The sequence below is a fragment of the Polyodon spathula genome, chromosome 5 (assembly GCF_017654505.1).
Source record: "Polyodon spathula isolate WHYD16114869_AA chromosome 5, ASM1765450v1, whole genome shotgun sequence".
Lineage (NCBI taxonomy): Eukaryota > Metazoa > Chordata > Actinopteri > Acipenseriformes > Polyodontidae > Polyodon > Polyodon spathula.
This window is the reverse complement of record NC_054538.1, coordinates 22,151,864-22,175,359: the sequence shown is the minus strand read 5'-3', so window position 1 is coordinate 22,175,359 and position 23,496 is coordinate 22,151,864. Positions and strand designations below refer to the sequence as shown.

At 35.8% G+C, this 23,496-nt stretch overlaps 1 protein-coding gene across 1 annotated transcript in view; it reads left to right on the top strand.

The window, feature by feature from the left end:
• Positions 1-369: 369 nt before the first annotated feature.
• Positions 370-23,496, top strand: part of LOC121315731 (regulating synaptic membrane exocytosis protein 1-like) — a 162,728-nt gene continuing 139,601 nt past the window's right edge. Inside the window, exon 1 of the mRNA XM_041250094.1 lies at positions 370-866. Coding sequence (XP_041106028.1) covers positions 706-866 — 161 coding nt within the window. The 5' untranslated portion in view covers positions 370-705. The remainder of the gene's footprint in view (positions 867-23,496) is intronic.

The window sequence follows — 23,496 nt, the reverse complement described above, 5'->3', positions numbered from 1 at the left end:
ACAGCTTACAGCTGTAAAGGGTATCGACTATAGAAAAACTGAAGGCATTGCATGGTGCAATGTTTGTGTTTTCAGTGAGTGAGTTCAGCAACCAACATCGCATTTGGCTCATATCCTGAAAGTGTAAGAGCAAAGAATAGAAAAGGGAGCGCGCACGGTCGTTGGGGCTTGTGTAGTGTACTTCTTCATCTAGATTTATTTGTGAGCGAGCCGAGACCAGCATGCTATGGGCATGGCAAGGTGATACTGGGGCGCGCCGCCAAACGGTTAGGATAGATGAGGTGCATGAACGAGGAGCCCCATTCTGAAATGTGTACGCGCGTGCCCGTGTAAAGGAGGGGGAGGGGGCGCGCTTGGGGGGCTGCGGTCCCATTGACTGTGTTCCATCTCCCTGACAGCAGCAGCAAAGAACAGAGCGCTGCACAGACTCCGCCTAGCCAATATCAAGCATCAAACCTCACAGCAGCCAAACACAGACGTCGCTGATTTACTGTATATTATCTCCCCAGTTAAGATGGGCTACCAGTAACTGAAAGGGGTGGGAAGGAAACAAGAATTGAAACAAAGCACAACGGTTGGTGCACGGAATCATGAAAGGCTTGCAAGATTTACAAGAGCTGCTGCTCAGTCCGTGGACTACACTGTGAAAAGTGTTTTGGGTTTTTTTTTTTACCAATAAAAAGGCACGATAAGGAGGGGTAAAACATGTCTGCTTCACTGGGGCCCCGCGGCCCTCGCCCACCCACCGCGCCTCTGATGGAAGATCTTCCAGACCTTAGCCATCTGACGGAGGAAGAAAGATCAATTATAATGGCTGTTATGGTTAGACAGAAGGAAGAAGAGGACAAAGAAGAAGCCATGTTAAAGTAAGATCAGAACAACTACATTATTTTATTTCATTGTATTCAGTGCTCTCGTTTATGTAAGGTTAATCAAATATGCCTTGCTTGTATAGGTTAGAGGACTGGATTCCAGTCTGGCATTATTTATTTTATTAAAATATATTCTCATATTTATGGTTACTATCTCAATAACATACACGCTGTGTTATTATTATTATTATTATTATTATTATTATTATTATTATTATTATTATTATTATTGGGATACTGCATGTCTATATATCCTTTTTTTGTTGTTCTTGTATAACTTAAATGACATATTATTACATTGGCCACGATTAACATTTATGCTTAGTTTTATCTATTTAGATTACTGTCAGATTTGTGAATTTGTTCAGTGGGAAAAAATAATGTACATTTTTACACAGGTATAGGTTACTCCATCCATCAGAGATATATCAGTTTCTCTTTAAAAATAGAAAAGATGAAGTCTATTTATTATGATGATTACCCTTGGAGCTGTCTCTGTTTAAGTAACATTATATTTTAACTATAAAACAGTAACCTGGGGTAACATTATTCACAGGTGTATTCAAACATAGGGGATGTGATCAATGCTGACAAACAAATTAATAATCAAAGAACCACAAGCTCAAATTAAGCGTTGTACATGCAATTACTATATAATATAATAATCGATTACCAAGTTGTTCTATTTTTAGACCTAAGCTCCCCCAGGAACGATCCTTGTTGCTGAACAGTATAGTTTGCAACTATAAAGCCCATTGCATTTAGTTTGGTTTGCAAAGCAGCAGATCGTGAATGTGAATTGAATACAATATGGGGGTAATTGATAATGCAGTTATTCAACAAATGCATTGCATTCAACATCAGTGTTTTACGGAACGATAGATGGAAATTCGTTACTTCATCAACAACTGTGATTCATTCATGCATAATCTGTGGCCAACATTCTCTGGAAGTGGATTCCTTGTTGCTTTTTCAACATGTGGGTGTGGTTAACAATTTTGGTGCTTCGTGCTGGCCACTACTTTTTCAATACATTTCTGGGACCTGTAGACACACACACAAACACAAATACACACACACACACACACACTATATATATATATATATATATATATATATATATATATATATATATATATATATATATATATATATATATATATAGATATATATATATATATATATATATATATATATATATAGATAGATAGATAGATAGATAGATAGATAGATAGATATTAATTAGGAACACACATGCCACTGAAACATGTTTTGTTTATTTTTTTGTAGTATAGCAATGTTCACATTTTTCATGCAAGATCAGATAATAACTTGCAGCTAGCGTTGTTTACTAGTTCTGCTGCACGCACAGTAGTAGCTTTGTTTTTTAATTTATATCCTATACAGTACTAGTAATACTTCTGATAAAATGCAGTTTTACCTAGTTTGCAGGATTAATCACTCACTTAAAGAAAAACTGTCACTGTACCCCTGGCTTGTGTGGAATAGTTTATGTGAAAATCATATTTATTGAGGAATGGGAATAGGCTTTTTATTTTTTATTTTTTAAATGGACAAAACACAGAAGGCGTTGGGTTATTGGAAATGGTACATTGTATTGTTTTATAAAAACTGAGATCAGAAGACACACCTCCAAAAAACTTGGACTTAAATTACAGGCTTTTTCTGTGGCCTCATCATTAACACAAAATATGAAGTGTTTTATTACATGGTTGCAATAAGGGGTCATCACAAGTTTCGATATAATTCAATTTTCCTCTATACAGTTTTTAAAATAATATTCGTCTGTGGCTCACCGTGTAAATGCAGATTTGTCTTTCTAACATTTTTTTTTTCTTGATGTCCAAATCTAATAAACAAAAAATGAATAACACTGATAGCTTAGAGACTTTCTCAGGCACTTGTATTAATCCTATATAAAGCACTCCATTTATTAAGTTTCGCAATATACAGTATGTAGGAACAGGAACATTGCATCCAATATTTCCTTTCAATGTGTTCAGCTTTACTGTACTCTGCTAGTCAGTTCACGCAGTAGTTTGCTATTCGAACTTTGGTTTCTTTACTGACAGGCTATAACAGTTTCATGAATATCAAACTGCACATTATTTATAATAGCATCATTATTTTATAATAACTTGTGTGTTGAAGCTTTGAGGATAGGGTCTGATACTGTGTCAGTTGAGTGGCTGTGGTGTTATTCCTGTGGTACTCAGCTGGAATTCATTATGAATTTCCGTCCATTATTTTATAGTGTTACCTACAAAACAACAAAATGAATACCCAGCACATTCCTGTCCATTTTAACCAATCTCTCAATGTTCTGCAAGTAACTGTACACAGTCACAAAAATGCAAAAAGTTGCATTGTAGTGACCCTTGCCTGTGTAGCGTAAAATTAGTTATAAAGCCTTGACTTCCATTTCTCCATAATCTCCATGATCTTATCCCCTTTCACTTGCACATGTGTTAACATTAGAAGGCAGAACACATAGAGCACTGTAACAAAGACACCAGTACAGGTATTTCCTAGTACTGAATTTCCTGCAAGCATTTTTCTTATGGGTCAACCTAGATGACATGTTGCTTGACATCACGTATCCACTCTGTGGTTGTGTAACTGATAGTAAAGTTCTGCAGAACAAGTCTGGAGGCAGCTATCCATGGAGCCATTACTGGCCTGTTATACCAGTTCATGTGAAACATGGAACCTCATAGGATCTATTTTGACAGTATCAATTGCAGATCTCAATGCCTCCATTCTTTAACTCAACATTAACACTACAGAATACAATGCAGCATATGGTGGGAGGTAGTCTACCACTCTATGATGGAACAATTTTAAAAGCTTAAGGATGAAGATCTGCCAATGTTGATCATTAAAAACAGACCATCTGTAAAACAATCAAATATTTTTACATTCAGATAGAACCTATGTATGTTAAAATTGAATATCTGGAACAAGTCCTACTCAAACTTTATTTTTCACTTAACATTTCATCATAATTATACACTGTACTTAAACCTGTATAACTTGTCTTCAGTAACCACTATGATCCATGCCCATAAACTATTGTTTCTGAATCTAAACTATCATACATCCCATGTAAAAGCGGCTTTAATATTATATTATTATATTGAGAAGCAAAACGTATAGTACATGAAGGCTGATTGAAACCTAATATACTTGTAGGGGTGGGTATTAACAAGGCATCTACTGTACATTATATACAAAGACCATCTATTTTTAGTCCAATAAGCAGGCTTGATTATGTACTGTATGTATACAGTAGTTTATGACTCCCTGCAGCCTGAATAAATTCAACACATGATATTACCTGCCCATCCTTAGAAATCTGTCGGTATGTTGGTTTTAGTGATCATGCAATACATGATGTTTATAAGGCCCTATGCATACAGAAGTGGAATCTCTGAGTCTCATGGGGAAAACATTAACCTGCTGCTCCACAGCCTTCATCTCCCTATCTTTGTGCTGAGATGAGGAAGCAAGGTCCTGCTTTGTGAACCCTAAGGCTTCCGTGGCACCTGGTCCCTGACTGCCAATGTCAGAAACTCATTATTGGGGTAAAATGAAGAACACATGTCTCACCCAGTGGTTTTGCATTGGTAGTAAATGGATTGAAATTAAGATATAGCGCTTACAGTATTTGATCATTTAAAATCATTACAGAATTACCATCCCGAGTTGTTGGGCACTTATCCGTCTGTCCAAATACTTAGAATAATGAGTATATATATATATATATATATATATATATATATATATATATATATATATATATATATATATATATATATATATATATATATATATATAATATCCTGAACATCTTTCAGCAGTCATTCATTGCTGAAACTGTGGATATATAAGAGTAAACTTGGTAGGAACAGGTGTTTCAGCTTTTGTAAATTGCATTTACTACCTCAGGGCCTAATATCTAGCCCCTTTTGGGGGAGAAATCTATTTTAGATGCAAATTGCAATCCTTCTTGCACAAATGCAATTTTATAGAACTGGGGATTTTTTTCAGAATGTGTATGATTTTAATGAATATCAGAAAGAAAAAGCGACTACACATCCAAGTAGACTGAGGCTGTCTTTGAACTTTAAAAAATAAAATTTAAAAAATGTTCAGGTTCATTGACTTGCTGTGATTGTGTTGTCTTACTGGTGTTATCAGCACTGGTGGAAAAACACTGGTTATATCAAAACCAAGCTAGTGAAAACTAGTGTAACACAGCCTCCAAGCTAAGGCTTGTTTTCGCCCTTTAAATCAGCAGACTCAGACACAGAACATGCACTTTCGTGCACTTTTATTATTTACAGAAATAAAAGTAACCCTAACTCCCATGTAGAGTGCTAACTTTACTTTTCTTTACAATCCCTAAACTATAAACCAGATGGCTAAGTCATTTACCGGTTGCAAAAACACTATTTCACACACAGTTTTACAAATTCAACAACACAAAGGTTCACACAGTACCTTTTCTTTTGACCACACAGGTCTTTGGTCCTTACACACAGACTTCGGCTTCACAAAGATAGCCCAGGCTACAAGGTTTCCCTTGCTTTTATCCAGGGCTTAATCTGCCTCAGGTGCTTCACATTAAAATGGAGCCAGGTGATTCCCTTCTGGCTCCTGCTAACCCTGTGGCATTCTGGGGAATGTAGTCCTCCAGCACCCTCGACTACATCTCTTCTCCTCTTCCCCCTATTCTGCCACACCAGGCAACAACATTCTCTATGAAATGTGTATTTGGATTCTATAAGATACAAAACAGTCACAAAAGATGTACAAGTTTATGAATGATAGAGGTGGCTGTTGAACAGTTTAAAAGAACCCATTTAAACCAGGACCCAGGACATGGAAATTGAAGTTTAAGCAGCGGTGACGCGCTATTTTTAATAAACCCCAAAACAAAATAAACAAAACAAACACCTAGCTCTTGCTAGAGCACTAACTGAACATTAAAACTCACAAAACCAAACACACAAAGGTTTATTCACAATACCTTTTGACGGTTGCACACACTCACAACCGGGCTCTTCACACTACAGCCCTGCACCTGGCTCTAATTTACAATACACACCAGGTGCAGGGGATAACTAATAATTAAACAACTAAAACAACAAATGTACATTCGCCTGTGTTTTTGGGCAGGGAAAACTTAACCCCTTCCCTGCCATATTACACATCCTCCCCCTTGTCTTTTCAAGACACCAGCCATTTAACTGCCACTTCCCTCCACCCTTAAAAGACCACCTACCCTCAAGTTCACAAAAGTCAATTTTCGCCAGATAGAAGAAAGGTGAAGAAAACATGTCAAACATGTACTATTGATAAATGTATATTTAAAATAACAACATTGCACTCTATAAAATCTTGTGTGATGATTAACCAAAACAGTGTTCACGCAGACCACTGCTGTTTAATTCCAGAAGTTAAAATAAGAATCATTCAATTAATAAAAGTGATAGTTTGTAGCATGTCTGCTTCATTTATGTTACCTTTCTTTCCAGTGTGATACTTTTTTCACATCACTTCTCTATGGTAAAGAGAGAAGTACTAAAAAGCAACATATTGATAATTGTCATAAGAACCCCCCAATACAATCATATGAAATGTAAAAGTTATTTTTAAACACTGCAATATTACAAAAAAAAAAAAAAAAAAAAAAATTATGTAAACTGAATTAGTTTAATTAGGGTTTTAATTTTTGTGTACACTATTTGCTCACAATTTGCTTGATTTAAATACTTCCCAGAAACAGATTTCAAAAGATGTCATTGCTTCCCATAATTTACTCCAAAGTGTGTGTTTTCTTTCTGCGCCAGACTGTTACCATTGCACTTATGTACAAAAATGTGTGTCTGTGTTCTTAATGTGAGCTTAAGTAGTAATTAAAGAACTCCTGGAGGAGCACAGTTTAAAAATTCAGGAAACAAAGTTGTACTTAAGATGCTGGCATGATGGTGGTTCATTTGGCAGTTATGGGAAACAGCCCCCTGAGTGTGCTTATTCTTTATAGAGGGTTGTGTATATAATAAAAAATAAATCATGAAATTATTACATTTAAACTACCAAGATAACAGGTAACATCTTTAGGTAATACAATACTTAAAAGTAGCTCAACTCTACTCAGCAGCATTCCCATGTCACAAGCCAGCGCCACTAGTTCATTGTGCCAGGTTCACATTCCGGTGAAGATTCTCTGTTTATATGCATGGTTGTTGAATGCAAAATCAACTGCATATCACCCACACCTGATAACTGCACTCTTTTTTAGATTATTATTGTGCATGAACAGCATTTTTAATTTTTGTTCAATTTCTACGTGCCCAGGAAGAACTAAATTCTGACTATGTAAAAACTGTTTAAAAATATATGAGACAGGGACACTGCTTATTTAGGATATCTGTAGCAAATTTTTAATTATGCTAAAGCCATTCACAGCAAAAGTAAGTCACATTAACCATACATATCAAAGAAAACAAGTCACGTGTGGTGAATATGCTGTTGCAGAGTAGTCTTTCACATAGAAAATGTTGTTCTTGTTGAGTCACGGTCTACATTTTTATCAGCACTTTCAGTTACTAAAGAGGAAGGGACATCTGAATAGAGTTATTTAATTAAAATGACTCACAATTGCACTTGAGTCACAAAGCAACTCTAGCTTAAACAAATAGATACTGTTAGAAAGAGAAAGCTACTGTCGATGACGTCTCCTCACTGTGCTTCAAAGCCTTTCTGAGAGATTAGATTTGAAGGTTCTGATTGTGAACAATTAAAGAAATTATTGAGGTATGTTTCTTATTCTTCAGGCAGATCTACTACTGCATATAGCTTGATTCACAGTAGATTAGCATGTTTCCAAGTCTTAAAACATCTGAATGCATTCATGAACAGGTACCTGTGGTTAATATAATGCAGCAGATGGTTGTGAAGTGTGTTGAAATGTGGTGGTGCTAAGCGTAGGCTGTGCAATTGTGAATAAAATAGGAATTATCAAACAGAGTTTTCAGGGTATTCCTGCTCTGTTTTAATATGCCAAAAAAACCACCAAATAACATTAAATATAACCCAATCCCCATCAGCAGATTCCAGAATACAACCCAAACCTCCCCAAACAATTGGCCAAGGTTGCAACCACAAATGAATCAGCCGTTGATTTGTGTATTGGGAAATCTGAAGACGTTTCCAGTGTGTCTGAGTGTTTAGTTTCACTGCACTACATGTGTCCAATTATATATTTTCCCACAGTATGCACTTATTTAATGAGTGTCCTTGATGTACTATTATAGAATGAGCGGTCCTGTGTTTCCTCTGTAGAATGTGTAGTATCTTGTCATTTTTATCTTTAAGCAAGTTTTAGGCAAACAGGAGAACAGTTTATCAGACAGAAAAGTACTGTATTATGTAACTTTCCCTCATTGTTTTGAGTTATGGACCACTATGATGAATACACTCACATTTAAGGAACTAGAAGACATGTGTATAGATATACTGCTCACTTGAAGAGACCCCTCTGCCTACAGATGATATTCATAGTCTGTAATACTGAATTTATTTATACAACAATTCAATTAGAAATGTTTTATTTTAGCCAGACAGAACATTTTAGACAAGATAAATTATTGCGCCAAATCAGTTCTCAAAATGAAGACAAAAGAGGAGTTTAATGGTGACCTAAAAAAAATACACACTTGAGAATTAGAAAAGTGTGAAGTTGCCAAGATGTGTAGCATTACCATGAGAATATTATCAAGAAGTTAAAGAGATGTAATTAATTCTCTTATTAACTATGTGACCATCTGTGCAGGATTTTTTCTGTAGGTTTTTTTTTTTTTTTGTCAAATACTAATAATATGTTTTGTCACAATCCTAATGTGAGGGAATGTGCATTCTCAACATTGTATTTGGTTGTCAGAAAACTTGGTCACAAAACATAAGATAAGAGGCTGTAGACATTGCCATAAATATATAATATTGAACAAGCAAGCCAAACATTTTTCATTTTCTTTTTGCAGCTTCTTTGGAAAATGTATTGAAAAAGAAGGCCTCTTCTTCAAACCTGTTAAAATCTACCAGTACTTGAATTTGTAATCATCCATCTGTTTTTTGGTCATATCTCCTGGTAATACGTAGCAAACACATTCTAAATTGGATTCTAAATGGTGTTCACAGCACCATGCCATTGTTCAAAGAGGCATTGATGTTCTTTCATTCAAGACAAATGGAGCTTTTTGATAAATGTATTTGCTTTTCATGTCAACAGATCACTTGGAAGAGATTTGTCTTTTTTAAGGGTTTAAATACACAGTGTAACTGACTGTTGATTAGAAAACAAAAGTCAATGACTTAAAACTAGCCATTCAGAATGTAATTTTTAAATGAATATGTATATATTGCTGGATGACAAGTGTGCAACTGTCATTGAGAACCCCAGGTTAACAGCTATTATTTTAAGTCTCATTGGAATACTAAGGCAATCAAAAATATATTGCCTATACCACTGCTTAGACCCAGGAATCTGCGTGGCCTTCATGTTTTGTGTTATGCCTAAAGTTTATTACCTGGCCCATAGCCTGGCATGGCATCACATCGACAGACAAACAGAAGCATGTTCTGAAACTGCCAGCCCTGTAGTGTGTGTGTGTGTGTGTGTGTGTGTGTGTGTGTGTGTGTGTGTATATATATATATATATATATATATATATATATACACACACAGTACTGTGCAAAAGTTTTAGGCAGGTGTGAAAAAATGCTGTAAAGTAAGAATGCTTTCAAAAGTAGACATGTTAATAGTTTATATTTATCAATTAACTAAATGCAAAGTGAGTGAACAGAAGAAAAATCTACATCAAATCAATATTTGGTGTTGCCACCCTTTGCCTTCAAAACAGCATCAATTCTTCTAGGTACACTTGCACACAGTTTTTGAAGGAACTCGGCAGGTAGGTTGGCTCAAACATCTTTGAGAACTAGCGACAGTTCTTCTGTGGATTTAGGCAGCCTCAGTTGCTTCTCTCTCTTCATGTAATCCCAGACAGACTCGATGTTGAGATCAGGGCTCTGTGGGGGCCATACCATCACTTCCATGACTTCTTTATGCTGAAGATAGTTCTTTCGCTGTATGTTTGGGGTCGTTGTCATGCTGCAGAATAAATTTGGGGCCAGTCAGATGCCTCCCTGATGGTATTGCATGATGGATAAGTATTTACCTTTACTTCTCAGCATTGAGTAGACCATTAATTCTGACCAAATCCCCAACTCCATTTGCAGAAATGCAGCCCCAAACTCAAGGAACCTCCACCATGCTTAACTGTTACCTGCAGGTACTCATTCGTGTACCGCTCTCCAGCCCTTCGGTGAACAAACTGCCTTCTGCTACAGCCAAATATTTCAAATTTTGACTCATCAGTCCAGAGCACCTGCTGCCATTTTTCTGCACCCCAGTTCCTGTGTTTTCGTGCATAGTTGAGTCGCTTGACCTTGTTTCCACGTCGGAGGTATGGCTTTTTGGCCGCAAGTCTTCCATGAAGGCCACTTCTGATCAGACTTCTCTGGACAGTAGATTGGTGTACCAGGGTCCCACTGTTTTCTGCCAATTCTGAGCTGATGGCATTGCTGGACATCTTCCGATTGCGAAGGGAAGTAAGCATGATGTGTCTTATCTGCTGCAGTAAGTTTCCTTGGCCGACCACTGCGTCTACGGTTCTCAACGTTGCCCGTTTCTTTGTGCTTCTTCAAAAAAGCTTGGACAGCACATCTGGAAACCCCTGTCTGCCTTGAAATTTCTGCCTGGAAGAGACCTTGCTGATGCAGTATAACTACCTTGTGTCTTGTTGCTGTGCTCAGTCTTGCCATGGTGTATGACTTTTGACAGTAAACTGTCTTCAGCAACCTCACCTTGTTAGCAGAGTTTGGCTGTTCCTTACCCAGTTTTGTTCCTCCTACACAGCTGTTTCTGTTTCAGTTAATGATTGTGTTTCAACCTACTTATTGAATTGATGATCATTAGCACCTGTTTGGTATAATTGTTTAATCATACACCTGACTATATGCCTACAAAATCCCTGACTTTGTGCAAGTGTACCTAGAAGAATTGATGCTGTTTTGAAGGCAAAGGGTGGTCACACCAAATATGGATTTGATTTAGATTTTTCTTCTGTTCACTCACTTTGCATTTAGTTAATTGATAAATATAAACTATTAACATGTTTATTTTTGAACATATATATATATATATATATACATAAAATGGCCCCCGAACCTAGACATATTTAAAAAAAAAAGAAAGAAAAAAAGACTATATTGCTTGTAGCACTATGCAAGGAGCCATTTAAAGAACATGTGAATGTATTAGTTGGAATTTGCTTGAAGTTCTACTAATACTCAGGAATAATCCAAACTGAAAAATAATTGAAATGGGGGGCTCCTGAGTGGCACATCCAGTAAAGGCACTATGCCCAGAGTGAAGGATGCACCCCATTGCTTGGAGATCACCAGTTCGAATCCAAGCTATGCCACTGCCGACCATGGATGGGAGTTTCCAGCAGGCAGCACACAATTGGCCAAGCACTGTCTGGGCGGGGTAGGGGTTACGTCAGCTGGGGAGTCCTTGGCTCACCACACACCAGCAACCCCTGTGGCTGGCCAGGCACCTTAAGACTGTCCTGTACACAATTCAGAACTGTGTGGTCCTCCAACGCTGTAATTTCTGAGATGGCTGCACAGCGGGCTTTCAGATCAAAAAAAAAAAAAAAAAAAAAAGCACATGGCTGGCGGCCCATGTCTCTCCCATTAGTCTGGGAGTTGCAGCGGTGAGCCAGGTTTAATAATTTTGGACATTCCCAAAAAATATGAGAAAATCAGGAAAAAAATGAATAAAAATCATTATTAAAACAATGAAATGCAGGTTTTTGCCATAATACTGTACCATGTGTTGTAGAGAAGAAAATCCACTAGAAGCAAGAACTGTACTCGTTATTGGAAAGAAACGCCCTGAGCACGGTGAAAGCAGGTAATTGCTGGTATTTGTTTTTATTTTACTGTGTTTATTGTTGAACAATGGAAAATGTACAGACCTGAGTCAGAGAGAATATATTATATCAAATCACTGTCACAGGCTCTGTGGTGACGTCAGACCAGTTTTTGTGAGTGAAATGCGCTGGTGCACAGATTTAATAAACACACAAACAGTTTTCACAAAACAGAAACAAAACAGCACGTTGGCCAAAATAAATAAACAAACAAAACAGACATGTAACAAACACTAAGTGAATCAACTATCGTGCTTGTTTAGAACCAGCACGCATAGCAAGTGTTTCAGTTTAACTTCAGTTTGCACTTCCTGTGCCCACATACAAATATCCACTTTTATCTGAATGTGAAGTGATTGTGCAAATATACATTTGAAATCACCCGTGCTACATAACCTACACTATACACAATAAACCCAAAATACACCCAGGGGCGGGGGGTACCCCGTCACAAGCACTGATTGTTATCTCAAAATATTTTCTATAAAGAGGCTATGTAGGTTTTATCAGACAAGGCTCATATGTTTGTGGGATTTGAAGAGTAGGCAATATACTGCATACCATAGTTACCCACACCTCATTATGAGGTCATTTACTGTTGCAATCGGTGTAGAAAATGTTGACACTAGCTAATGAATGAGTTCATTGTTAATGCTACTGCCAGTGACAACACATACACATCTGTAATTGCAATTGCTAAATAACAATATTAGCAGGTGTTTCACAGATTGTAAAGATAAATGACAACTGTAGTGGACAAGAATGGAAGGTTGCTGAAAAGAGTAAACCAATTATTTTCCTTCTCCATTTTTTTTTTTTTTTTTTTTGCAAAGGTGAACAAAGCATGTTTTAAGATGCTTGCCAATCAATTGGATATGTTTGAAAATATGACAGTTAATTGATTTAAAAACATAGTTGATGAGAGAGAAACAAAGCATCCATCAGTCACAAAGTGAAGCACTTAGTAAATCATTCAGCATTAAGTGCTGCATATATTTTTCAAGACAGAGTGATTCTGTTGTTCGTGTTGTGGGTTTTTCTAAGGTTTTGTTTTGTAAACTGCTGATTAACTATTATGCTGAGAAAAGGTGCATGACACCAATGACAATCTGTAGGTTTTGTTAGCTCATATTGGAGTTCCATTGTAAGCTTTTTTTTTCGGTGAGACTTTATTATGGTAGATTAGCCATTAAAAATATGCAGTTTAACTGCTCAATAATTTTGGTTTGTGATAGTACTGTACCTGGCGTGGATTTATTAACTTAAAAGGATTCAGTTTCTAAAACATATTGAGGTTTTATAGGAGGAGTGGATATCCATCTACAAATAGATAGAATTAGGACATGCAGTTCTCATTATGTCGCTATCTGGTTTACACATCAAAAAATGGTTAAATATTCAAAACAGTGAATTAATGAGGGGCCCTACAGTATAGTAAGTATGTGTATAATTTACCGTTAATTTGGCCTAACTGAATTCACCACTTTTAAGAATTTAAGAATTGTGAAATAACAGCGGAACTGTACATTAGATTTGTACAAGAGCAATTTTTCTGTGAACCTCAGTCCTGAGCTGAAGGCCTGTGTAAGATTGTGTGGTGGTTTTGTAACATTGACAGCGATTCGCATTTGATTACCAAATACGTTTCTCCTGTAAAGTTGTATTCAAACCAGAGAAGAGCCAGTGCATTAGGCCACTGAACCCTCAACCAGCCTCCCGAATGCATTGTTGTAATGTCCCACGAAGTGTTAACATACCCTTAGCATTTTTGATTAGATCGATTAGTTCAGGTATAGTCAGAAAGAAGGACATGTCCCGGAAAAAGGGCAGAAGGTTGTGGAAATGGCTGGGTGTAATTATGGAGATAATCTTTAGGCCTGTTCCCACTGGAACAAAATGAAATTAAATTACACAATCAATAGGTACATGCCTGGTTTATGCATGGAGTTGAGAGCTTGTTTTTAAGAAAAATATTCCTGTGATAAAATATAAATAAAAATGTATTCAATTTTAGGACCATTAGGCTATTTTTATTCTGGTTTTGTTTTTATTTAAGCACAGCAGGTCCCTTGGCCATTTTAACGCCCAGTTTTCTTACTGGGAAGTGCTTGCACAGATTTATTCAGACTGAAATGCATTTATTCAGAGAAACTATGATGAGCTGATTACCGTGAAAAACCTTCATCATGAAGACCTGGGTGCAGCTGTTGTTTTTAGGTGCCATTTCTTAATCTTAGCTTAAGTACTGTTTGCCTTTTTAGCGTGTTTTGGACAACAGTTTCAATGTCTGTTCGCCGCGAGCATACTGTCTCAGCATAAAACCTGATTCTGCATATGTCCAATGGTTATATTTTATATTGCATTCATTGAAGAGTCACACAATGCTATCGTGTTAAAGGTGGAAGCTATTTATATACTATGCAGATATGACCGATATGGAGTCCTGAGGAACTACCTTATTGATCTGTTGCACTTAAGAAAATCTATTAGCAGCCACTACCAGTGTTTGCAGTAGCACCCAAACCATCAGAGCACATCCTTTCCAAGCTCTGCCCGGCTAATAAGATTACATGATCCATTGTAGAACAAAAATTTATAACATTTAGGGGTAGATGTACTAAGATGGGCTAGTCGCAGTGCAAACATTCCTCAATTTGCATTTTCGTTACGACACTTTACAAAGTACACATTTTGTCTTATGTACTAAGGAAAAATATGTTAATGAACAGAGCAGCAATATACTCATTTAAATATTATTTGCCTCTCTAGTGAGAGCTGTGCAACATTTTTTCAGCAGGGGGTGCCCGAAGGATAACATCTATACATGCAATACATGCAAGGGTGCAAGAATCAAAATAACATAGTTTTTGTATAATGCGTTCTGTTCCATCTTCATTTTACCTATTTTAATACTGTTCTATAAAATTATATATATATATATATATATATATATATATATATATATATATATATATATATATATATATATGAAATTACAGTGTGAGGGAGTACCCTCACTGGGGCATGACTGTTTGCAATGAGTCATTTTATATTTAACGTACTCTGGGGTAGTGTTTTTATTGTAGCAATGTGAAGCTGTGTTAGTTTAATTCCGTGTGCAGCTTAGCCACGGTGTTTTATATTAATAACGGTATATTGCATAATAACAGTAATTAAAACCCTAAATATTTAACATCAAGAAAATAAATGAAACGCTTGCATGTTTGTAGGTACTATTATGCATTGTTAAAAATACTGTTTGCATGAGTGCACAGTATAAAAAAGAAACAAATGACTTAAATAAGGTTTTGTATGTGATGTTTTATACATGTAACTAAAGATATATATTTTTGTTATAAAAAGAAACGGTACTAAGTTGTTTAAATAAGGCTGTTAATGTGGGTGTGGCTAGCTCTTTAAAATGCTGCCTGTCTGTGTAAGGGGGAAAAGTGGAGAGGACTGACCAGTATGTGAATCAATACTTGATATTACTTAAAAGAAAATAAATGCTTGTACCTGAAAAACAAAAGAAGGAAAACTCAGAGCGTCTCTGTGATCCTATGAGGTGGACTTGTGGCTCAGACATGTCAGCCTGTTCACAAGCAGTTTAATCCCATCAGATTCTACAGTGGAGCCCCAACCTTCACCCCCAAAAAAGTTTTTCATAATCATACAGTAGCCCCTCGCTAAACCGGACATGTTTGTTCAACATATGAGATGTCAGGTTTAAAAACAACAATAAAATCGCACACACAGACATTAAATATAAATCATTGCACTGAAATAATACTGATGTGTTTTGGGTACACTACACATTGCATTATGTAAAAATATAAATCTGTGCAGTAGGCCTCTACAGTATACAGTACAGCAGTAAATTCAAATGAATACCTAGCACGCTTTTTTGTAATTTAGCCTACTGGTAACTCAAAATAAATCTTATTTTAAATTGAAATGAAATGATTTTAGGTTTTTTTTTTTATTTTATTTTAATTATTATTATTTTTAACTTGGTTTACTTAGTAGCCTAGACAATAGATCATTGTCCTATACAGATGCTCAGTATGAGCTGGAGTGGTTTTAGTGGCAGTCTATTGCTCCCAATAATCTGGGAAAACCAGAAATGCCATAGAAATTTGTTTTCAAGGCTTGTAAGTACACCCTGGCTTTAGTGAAATTTAGGTACTTGGGTATTTGTCTCAAAAATACTTTGAGCGCAATAGGTAACATACGAGAAAAATCGGACTGGGAAGTGCCAGCAACAGTTGCGATTATTTAAAACATGCTTTCAAAAGTTCTTAGCAAATTGATGCAATTGTAAGTGTCACAGTTGCCTGCAGCTTTAGTGCATCTCAATACAATATTTTTGATCCCTCATTTGCACTCTCATCTCCATATTCATTTAAGGCTAAAGCGCAAATAAGAACTGCAGCCGCAAAGCATTCGTTAAAATGATGCTAACAGCATTGTGTTTGTTTAGTACATTTCATGCTACACTTCTGACTGGTTTGCATGTGGTTTGCAATGATGCAACAGACGCAACACTTTAGTACATCTACCCCATAGTGCTTTAAAGCAAAACAATTAAATGCTGAAAGCGAATAACATTTGTAAAGAAAATGAGAAAAAAAACAAACAGTATTTTGTAAAATATCATTGCTTAACTTGGTTCAATTACCAAAAATAACTGGTTCCTGCTATCTATAATCACACATAACATGCATTTTTAACAAAATAAATCTTTTAAAATAAATGTGACCTTGCACAGTTGTATTGAAATTGCCAGCTGTTTTGATGAAAGAAAGAAAGGTAGTGTAGAAGAGTGTTTTTAGCAAGTACTTTACAAAGAGAATCAGAAACGTATTTTAGCAGTTTGTTATACTGCAATTTTATCAAGCTATTAAAAATATATCAAGTTTTTAAAATCACTCTGAAGCTGAAATTTACTAAAAATGTAATATGCTGATAAACCCTATGTTGACTTTTAGAAATACAGAAACTAACATGAACTTGTTTGTGATGGATTCAATGTTGCAGTTTAAATCAGAAAAGCAATGAGAGGAGCTGCTACATTTTTATTGTATAGGTTTAGTTAGTCAAGCCATGTGTATGATAAAATAACTGTATAAAGGTCCTGTTTGGGCATTTCAGATACCTCTGCCATACAGTGACCCATTTAATGAGAGCCAGTAAGTACATTTACAAGCTTTTTCATAATTTTTGGCGACCATTTTTTGCCCATGGATATTGAATTCACTTTTCAATACTAGTTATTCATCAAACCCTATTTTTAATTGCCATTGCTCTTTGACCCCCAGCAACGCCTGAGCTTTTTCTCTCTCGCCATGTGGTTTTAGACAGAAGTGGTCTGTCAGACATTTAACCTTCCTTGGGCATGATCTTGTCAGTCCTGGGTATTTTCAGAAAGTGGGTATCTGTGTTAATGTGACAGCCAAAGATTATGGGCTGTTAACATTTGAACTTGCAGCATACTTAATAACAAAAAAAACATGGCATCTGTCAGTGATCTGCATTAGAAAGGGTTTTCTAAAGTTGACAGTTTACGACTCACGGCTTTACCCGGACAGGGCAATCTGGTTTCAGTTAACATGTCTTTTCACTTTGGTAAATATCTGTCAAGGGACAAGCAGTTATTTTGTGATATGGTGTCGTAACTGTGATAATCAAGGCAAAGGTAAAAATGCTTTTTCATAAACTTAAAGTGCTTGACAAGCGCTGCATAACTAATTCATAGAAAGCGTAACCACTGAGGTGCAGCCATCTCTGGGGTGAAGCACAGAACTTGCACCAGGAAGCTACACAACACCTGTGTTTGTTCTGAAAGTGTATGGTGTCCCAGGACTTAATCACACCCATAGCTGAAAGGATGGTGTTCTAACCACATAAACCTTCTCTAAAACCGGAACACACATTTGCATGTTTCTAGCTGGTTATGCAGGCTTACAGAGATTGCCCTTATTTAACGATGCCCGATTTGGGGTCTCTAAGATAACGGGTCTTTAGATTAGTTTCTCTGGGGAAGGTCTGGTTTGTTATTCTTTAAACCTGATTTACAAAACATGGTAAGTGGTATAAATCTGTTTTGTTTTTCAGCAGAAATGCAGTGTTCTTTTTTTTGCTCAGTAAGGTTAATTTGCCAAAAATCTGATTTTTAAAAAAAATGCCTTTATGCTATGAGAAGGCTTTCCTCCAAACACACTACTAGAACTATTAGGCTATATGACAAGCACTTTGGACTTTTCTTTTTTCCCCCTGGATTTTATGTACGTAGTCAGTAATGTGTTGCTTTAGAGTCTGACTGCTACTGAATCCGTCATCCGGCGACAAGATGCTGAGCTGGACTGCCTATGGAAGCCTTTGTGATTTTTGTCCATCCAAATTGAATCCAAGTGAAAGTGAATGGCAGGTAAATTCCATTAGTCATAATCCTTGACCAGCATTTAATAAATGAACAGACAGCCAGAAAATAAACGGTTGTAACAAACACAAAAACACAGGACACGGCACATTCGCCAAACAAAAGAGACAAACAAAACTGACTAACGCTACACAAAACATGGTGAGCAGATATTTTAACTTTACGTTATTATTTTATTATTTATTACCTCCGTCTCCAATCCCGTTCTCCACTCATCGAACACCCAACCCCGAGTGGGTGAAATCATGCAGCTTTTTTGCAACTGTACCCAGACTTAATTGCTAATCAGTCATTGAATTGGAGTCGCGGTAAAACTGCATGTGAATTAATAAAATGCAATTCCCCGTGCTCACATATTATTACGTTTTACTTGCACGTGAAGTTCTGTGCAATCCTCGTGCCTAAATACAAATATACATTTTAAACACTCGTGTTACACAGACCCGTTTATATCCCGTGTACCAATGACTATATACCAACATTAACACACAACACAAAATACACACAGGGGCGGGCGCTTTGCCACAGGGTGTAATCCTGATTCAGTAAAAGTTGTGGTTTGCATACTAATACTAAAATACAAGTACAAATTAAAAAGGCTCAATACATATCAATGTTGTCTGGATCACTCACAGTATAAGCACATAGAGTTCAGATCGAGCCAGAGGTGATGGAAATAGATCCCCTGTTGCAGACAGCTTGTGAAATGTTGAAATATTCTGTTGGTAGGCTTTTGTTGATGCTGTAATTTTTTAAGAACATCTTGTATATACATTTGATATGTTTTATATTTCAGGAAGGGTCACAATGGGAGAAGCCACTTTCCTCGCTGTGCCTTTCTAAGACTAAAAGGCCTTCAGATTCATTATCAAGTTTTCTGTTCTTTAAGTCATTAAAATGAAAGATTCAAAAACTGATCACTGCAAACAGAAAAAGGAATATTTATTATTTGAAAGTAATTTATTTAGGTGTTCAACTTTAAGTGTACAGTGTACACTATCCTCAAACATTTATTGATGTGCAGTATTCAAGGTCATTTACCCAAGGGGAAATATCCAGCTCAAATTAATCATATTGTTCTGCCTACAGCACAACCAAGTGCTATAAATAAAATTAAAATGGACTATGTTTTACGTCAAACTTTTTTCTATAAGAGAAGCTTAGACTATGTGTCACAATATAAGTCTCTTGCAAGTATGTTTTCTGTCTTGACAGAAAAAAATCTAAGTTCTGCAAACAGTTCAATGAAATATTGTATCCCTTGTTGTTTCATTATAATACATTTTTTGTTACAACTAGATAGAAGGGTAGAGTGTTGTAATGTGTTTCCCCAAATTATTCCCAACTGTTTTATCAGAGTCACATTTTCTTACCATTTTCTCCACTATTTACGTATTAGGATAGACTGCCTTTATAACTCACTGACGTAGAAGAGATTCAGGATATCTCAAAATGGGCTTCACACTTTAGAGGCCTTCATTTTCCCATAGGACTAAATATGGATTCAAAGATAATCAAAAACTGAAGAGAAAGATGATTTTTAATTAGTCTTCCTCTTTGAAAAGGTCTGTAAGACAAGTAAGGAAGAAAGAGTGCCGCCAAATTCACATACAATAAAGTGCTCTCAAATAACACACAGTATTGGTAACATTACATTTTGACATTTCTTGTTTCAAGGGCATGTATTCCAAAAGTTTGGCATCTAGTGCAGTATTATTCAATAGTCAAATACTACAGTAATCCTTCATTTGTGATCATAGACACTGTTGCACTTGTGCACTAACTGTCGACACACTTGGCTATACCTCTGCATTTCTATACAGAACAAGCTGTCACATCCCAGTATGAAGTAACTGTACAGTAGTGTCTGACAATGGATTTTGTCCTAATTATGATATTAATTGCTTAGAAATTGTTAAAATTGTATGTTTATGTGCAGTATTAAATCTATAATGCTAGCAACATAAACAGATTATTTACCAAATGTAATCAAGATTATTATTATTATTATTATTATTATTATTGTTTATTATTATTATTATTATTATTATTATTATTATTATTATTATTATTATTATTATTATAATAATAATAATAATAATAATAATAATAATAATAATAATAATAATAATAAATCACCCACAGCTTGTTCATTAATTTGGTTTACTGTTTAAAAAACAATGAAATTGATATTTTCAAATATATTGTTAATTAATGGGTGCCTGCTGGCTCTCCTTCCTTCTGCAATATGATTTTGAACACATACATTCTTATTAAATTATTTATCAAAGCTCCTTATGAATGTAGGAACAATATGAATATGGCCATATTATGTTTCTGGCCATTTATAATTAAAAAATAAAATAGTGTAGATCACCAGACAACAGTAATACATGTAAAGGCCATCTCTAACTTTTAGTAGTCTGGAGAGTGCTACTGTATATATATAACCTTTGGTAAGATAGCCTAGTCTAAGTGAATACCATATCTACCAAATTATTGCAAGGTAGGAAATGTAATTTAACGTTTTTTTTCCTATGAGCGTTTTTTCAAAATACCCCCAACATACTCTAACCAGGACATGAATCAGATTTATCGGTCTTGGCACTATTAATAGATGGTCCTATACAGGTTTTATATAAAAAGTGTTAATCTAAACCAATCATGTTGTTGTTGTTTTTGTTAGTAATAAAAAACAGATTATTTGCAGCACTGCATGTGAAACAAAAGCAGGCTCCACACAGGCAGGGAGATTCAAGCAAGAAGTTTTAACATGGACAAGTAAACAAACTGTCTGCCATGGACCACGCCAAGGTAAAACAAAATAACCAAAACCTACCCTGTCTCTCTTAATCAGACTACCTCTGGCTCTGTCTCTCACACTGTCTGTCACTTACTCTCCAACTCTCCCTCCACCCCCAGGCATGCACTCCTCTTTATCTCCTTGCCTAAACTGCGCCTTCCAACTGCCTTCACCAATCTCGGGCATGCCATTCGGATCCCAGTCTCCTGCCAGCATTCTGTGGATGCAAATGCATAACCAGGATTGGTGAGCCAACAGTCGTCCCCTCCCCCCCTTGTATAACACAAAAACATAAAGGACAAACAAACTGGACAGTCAACAAATACTTTTGCAGTGCAAATGCCTGGGTTGTTACACTATATATATATATATATATATATATATATATATATATATATATATATATATCTATATATATATAGTGTGAGATAGGGAGGTGGTTTTAAAATTTCTCCCTGCTAGAAACATGTGAGAGCCCAACTCTGTGTGTGTGTGTGTGTGTGTGTGTGTGTGTGTGTGTGTGTGTGTGTGTGTGAGTGTGAGCGTGAGTGTGAGAGAGCAGTCGTTCGCAAGGTAAAGCGTGAGTTTGAGTTTTGTGTCAGGTAAACGACTTAGCCATCGAGAGGGCTTAGTTAGGTTCCAGTTGTTGTTAGTCAGAGCTCCAAAAGGGAGTTAGGTGTTTATTTCTGTTTGTTTAATTTATGTTTTTGATTTGGTGTTTATAAAAAAGTGCGCATCAGCGCTGAAAATATAAATTTTTGTGTCCTGGGTCTATTTTAAAGGGGCAACAAACGTGAGTGAGGTCCAAGGAAGTGTATATATATATTATATATATATATATATATATATATATATATATATATATATATATATATATATATATATATATATATATATATATATATATATATATAGATAGATAGATAGATAGATAGATAGATAGATAGATAGATAGATAGATAGATATACGTATATTGTAACAACCCAGGCATTTGCGCTGCAAAAGTATTTGTTAGCACTATTAATATATATATATATACTGTACGTGTCTGTGTGAGCGTGTGTGTGTGGTTTTGCACTGGACACTGCAATACTACTTTTCCTGTTAATTTAGTATTTCGTGCTGTGTTTTCACACTGGACACTGCAATTGCTTACTTGCAGAGATTACTTAAAGCCCTTTATTTTAGTGGACCGAAAATTTCACAATATTTATTATAGCGTTTTTCAATTTGCAAATGTGGTTTTTCATGATGTGGTTTTGCTCTGGACACTGTTGCTTTAAAGTTTAATGTTTATTTTGTGAAAAGATTTGAAATGGCAAAACAGTGGACATACTGCAGCAGTTTTGAATTGTATTTCAACAGTTATTAAATATGTGTGCAGATGCGTATCAATAAACAAAATCAATCAAACATGAATCTACTTCCCTTTCAGCAGCAAACTTGAGGAACCTAAAAATATCCCTTTTGAGAAGGAAACGATAACTAGGTCATCTTCCCTGAGAAACACAGTTTTACATTTTTACAGTAAATATTAACAAAACTGTCTTATGATTCTCTTGGGGTGGCGGCAGTGGTGATGGAATGCATGTATATATATAGACACACACACACACACTAGATTTTGTTAAAGATGTTAGGCGGGGAGGGTGAGGATGGGCAAAATTACAGGTATTATTGCAGAAAGAGTATTTAACATTAGGTAGATAGATTACTTTTACAATTAGGCATACTTAAAATTAAATGGTAGAGCACAGCACCAGTTAACATATTTAATGACTGTTGAAATACAATTCAAAGCTGCTGCAGTATGTCCACTGTTTTGCCATGTCAAATATTTTCACAAAACAAACATTAAACTTTAAAGCAACAGTGTCCAGAGCAAAACCACATCATGAAAAACCACATTTGCAAGTGAAAAACGCTATAATAAATATCGTGAAATTTTTGTAGTGTAACAACAGGAAAGCATAACGAATCAGACTGCAGAGCAGTGGCTTGCTGTCTACTGTATGTATGCAAGCACACAATATAACTCACACACAAAAAAAATCTAAACATTATATTTATTATTATTATTATTATTATTACACTAATAATAATAATAATAATAATAATAATAATAATAATAATAATAATAATAATAATAATAATAATGTATACGTATCATATTGTCTGGCATGTCAACCCATGCAATGTCACGAGTTGCACCTCGTTACCCGGGCAACGCAATGCTGTGCGACAGATCTCCACTCTGGCCGCCAATTGAAAAAAGTAGCTAAGGCTACAGTATA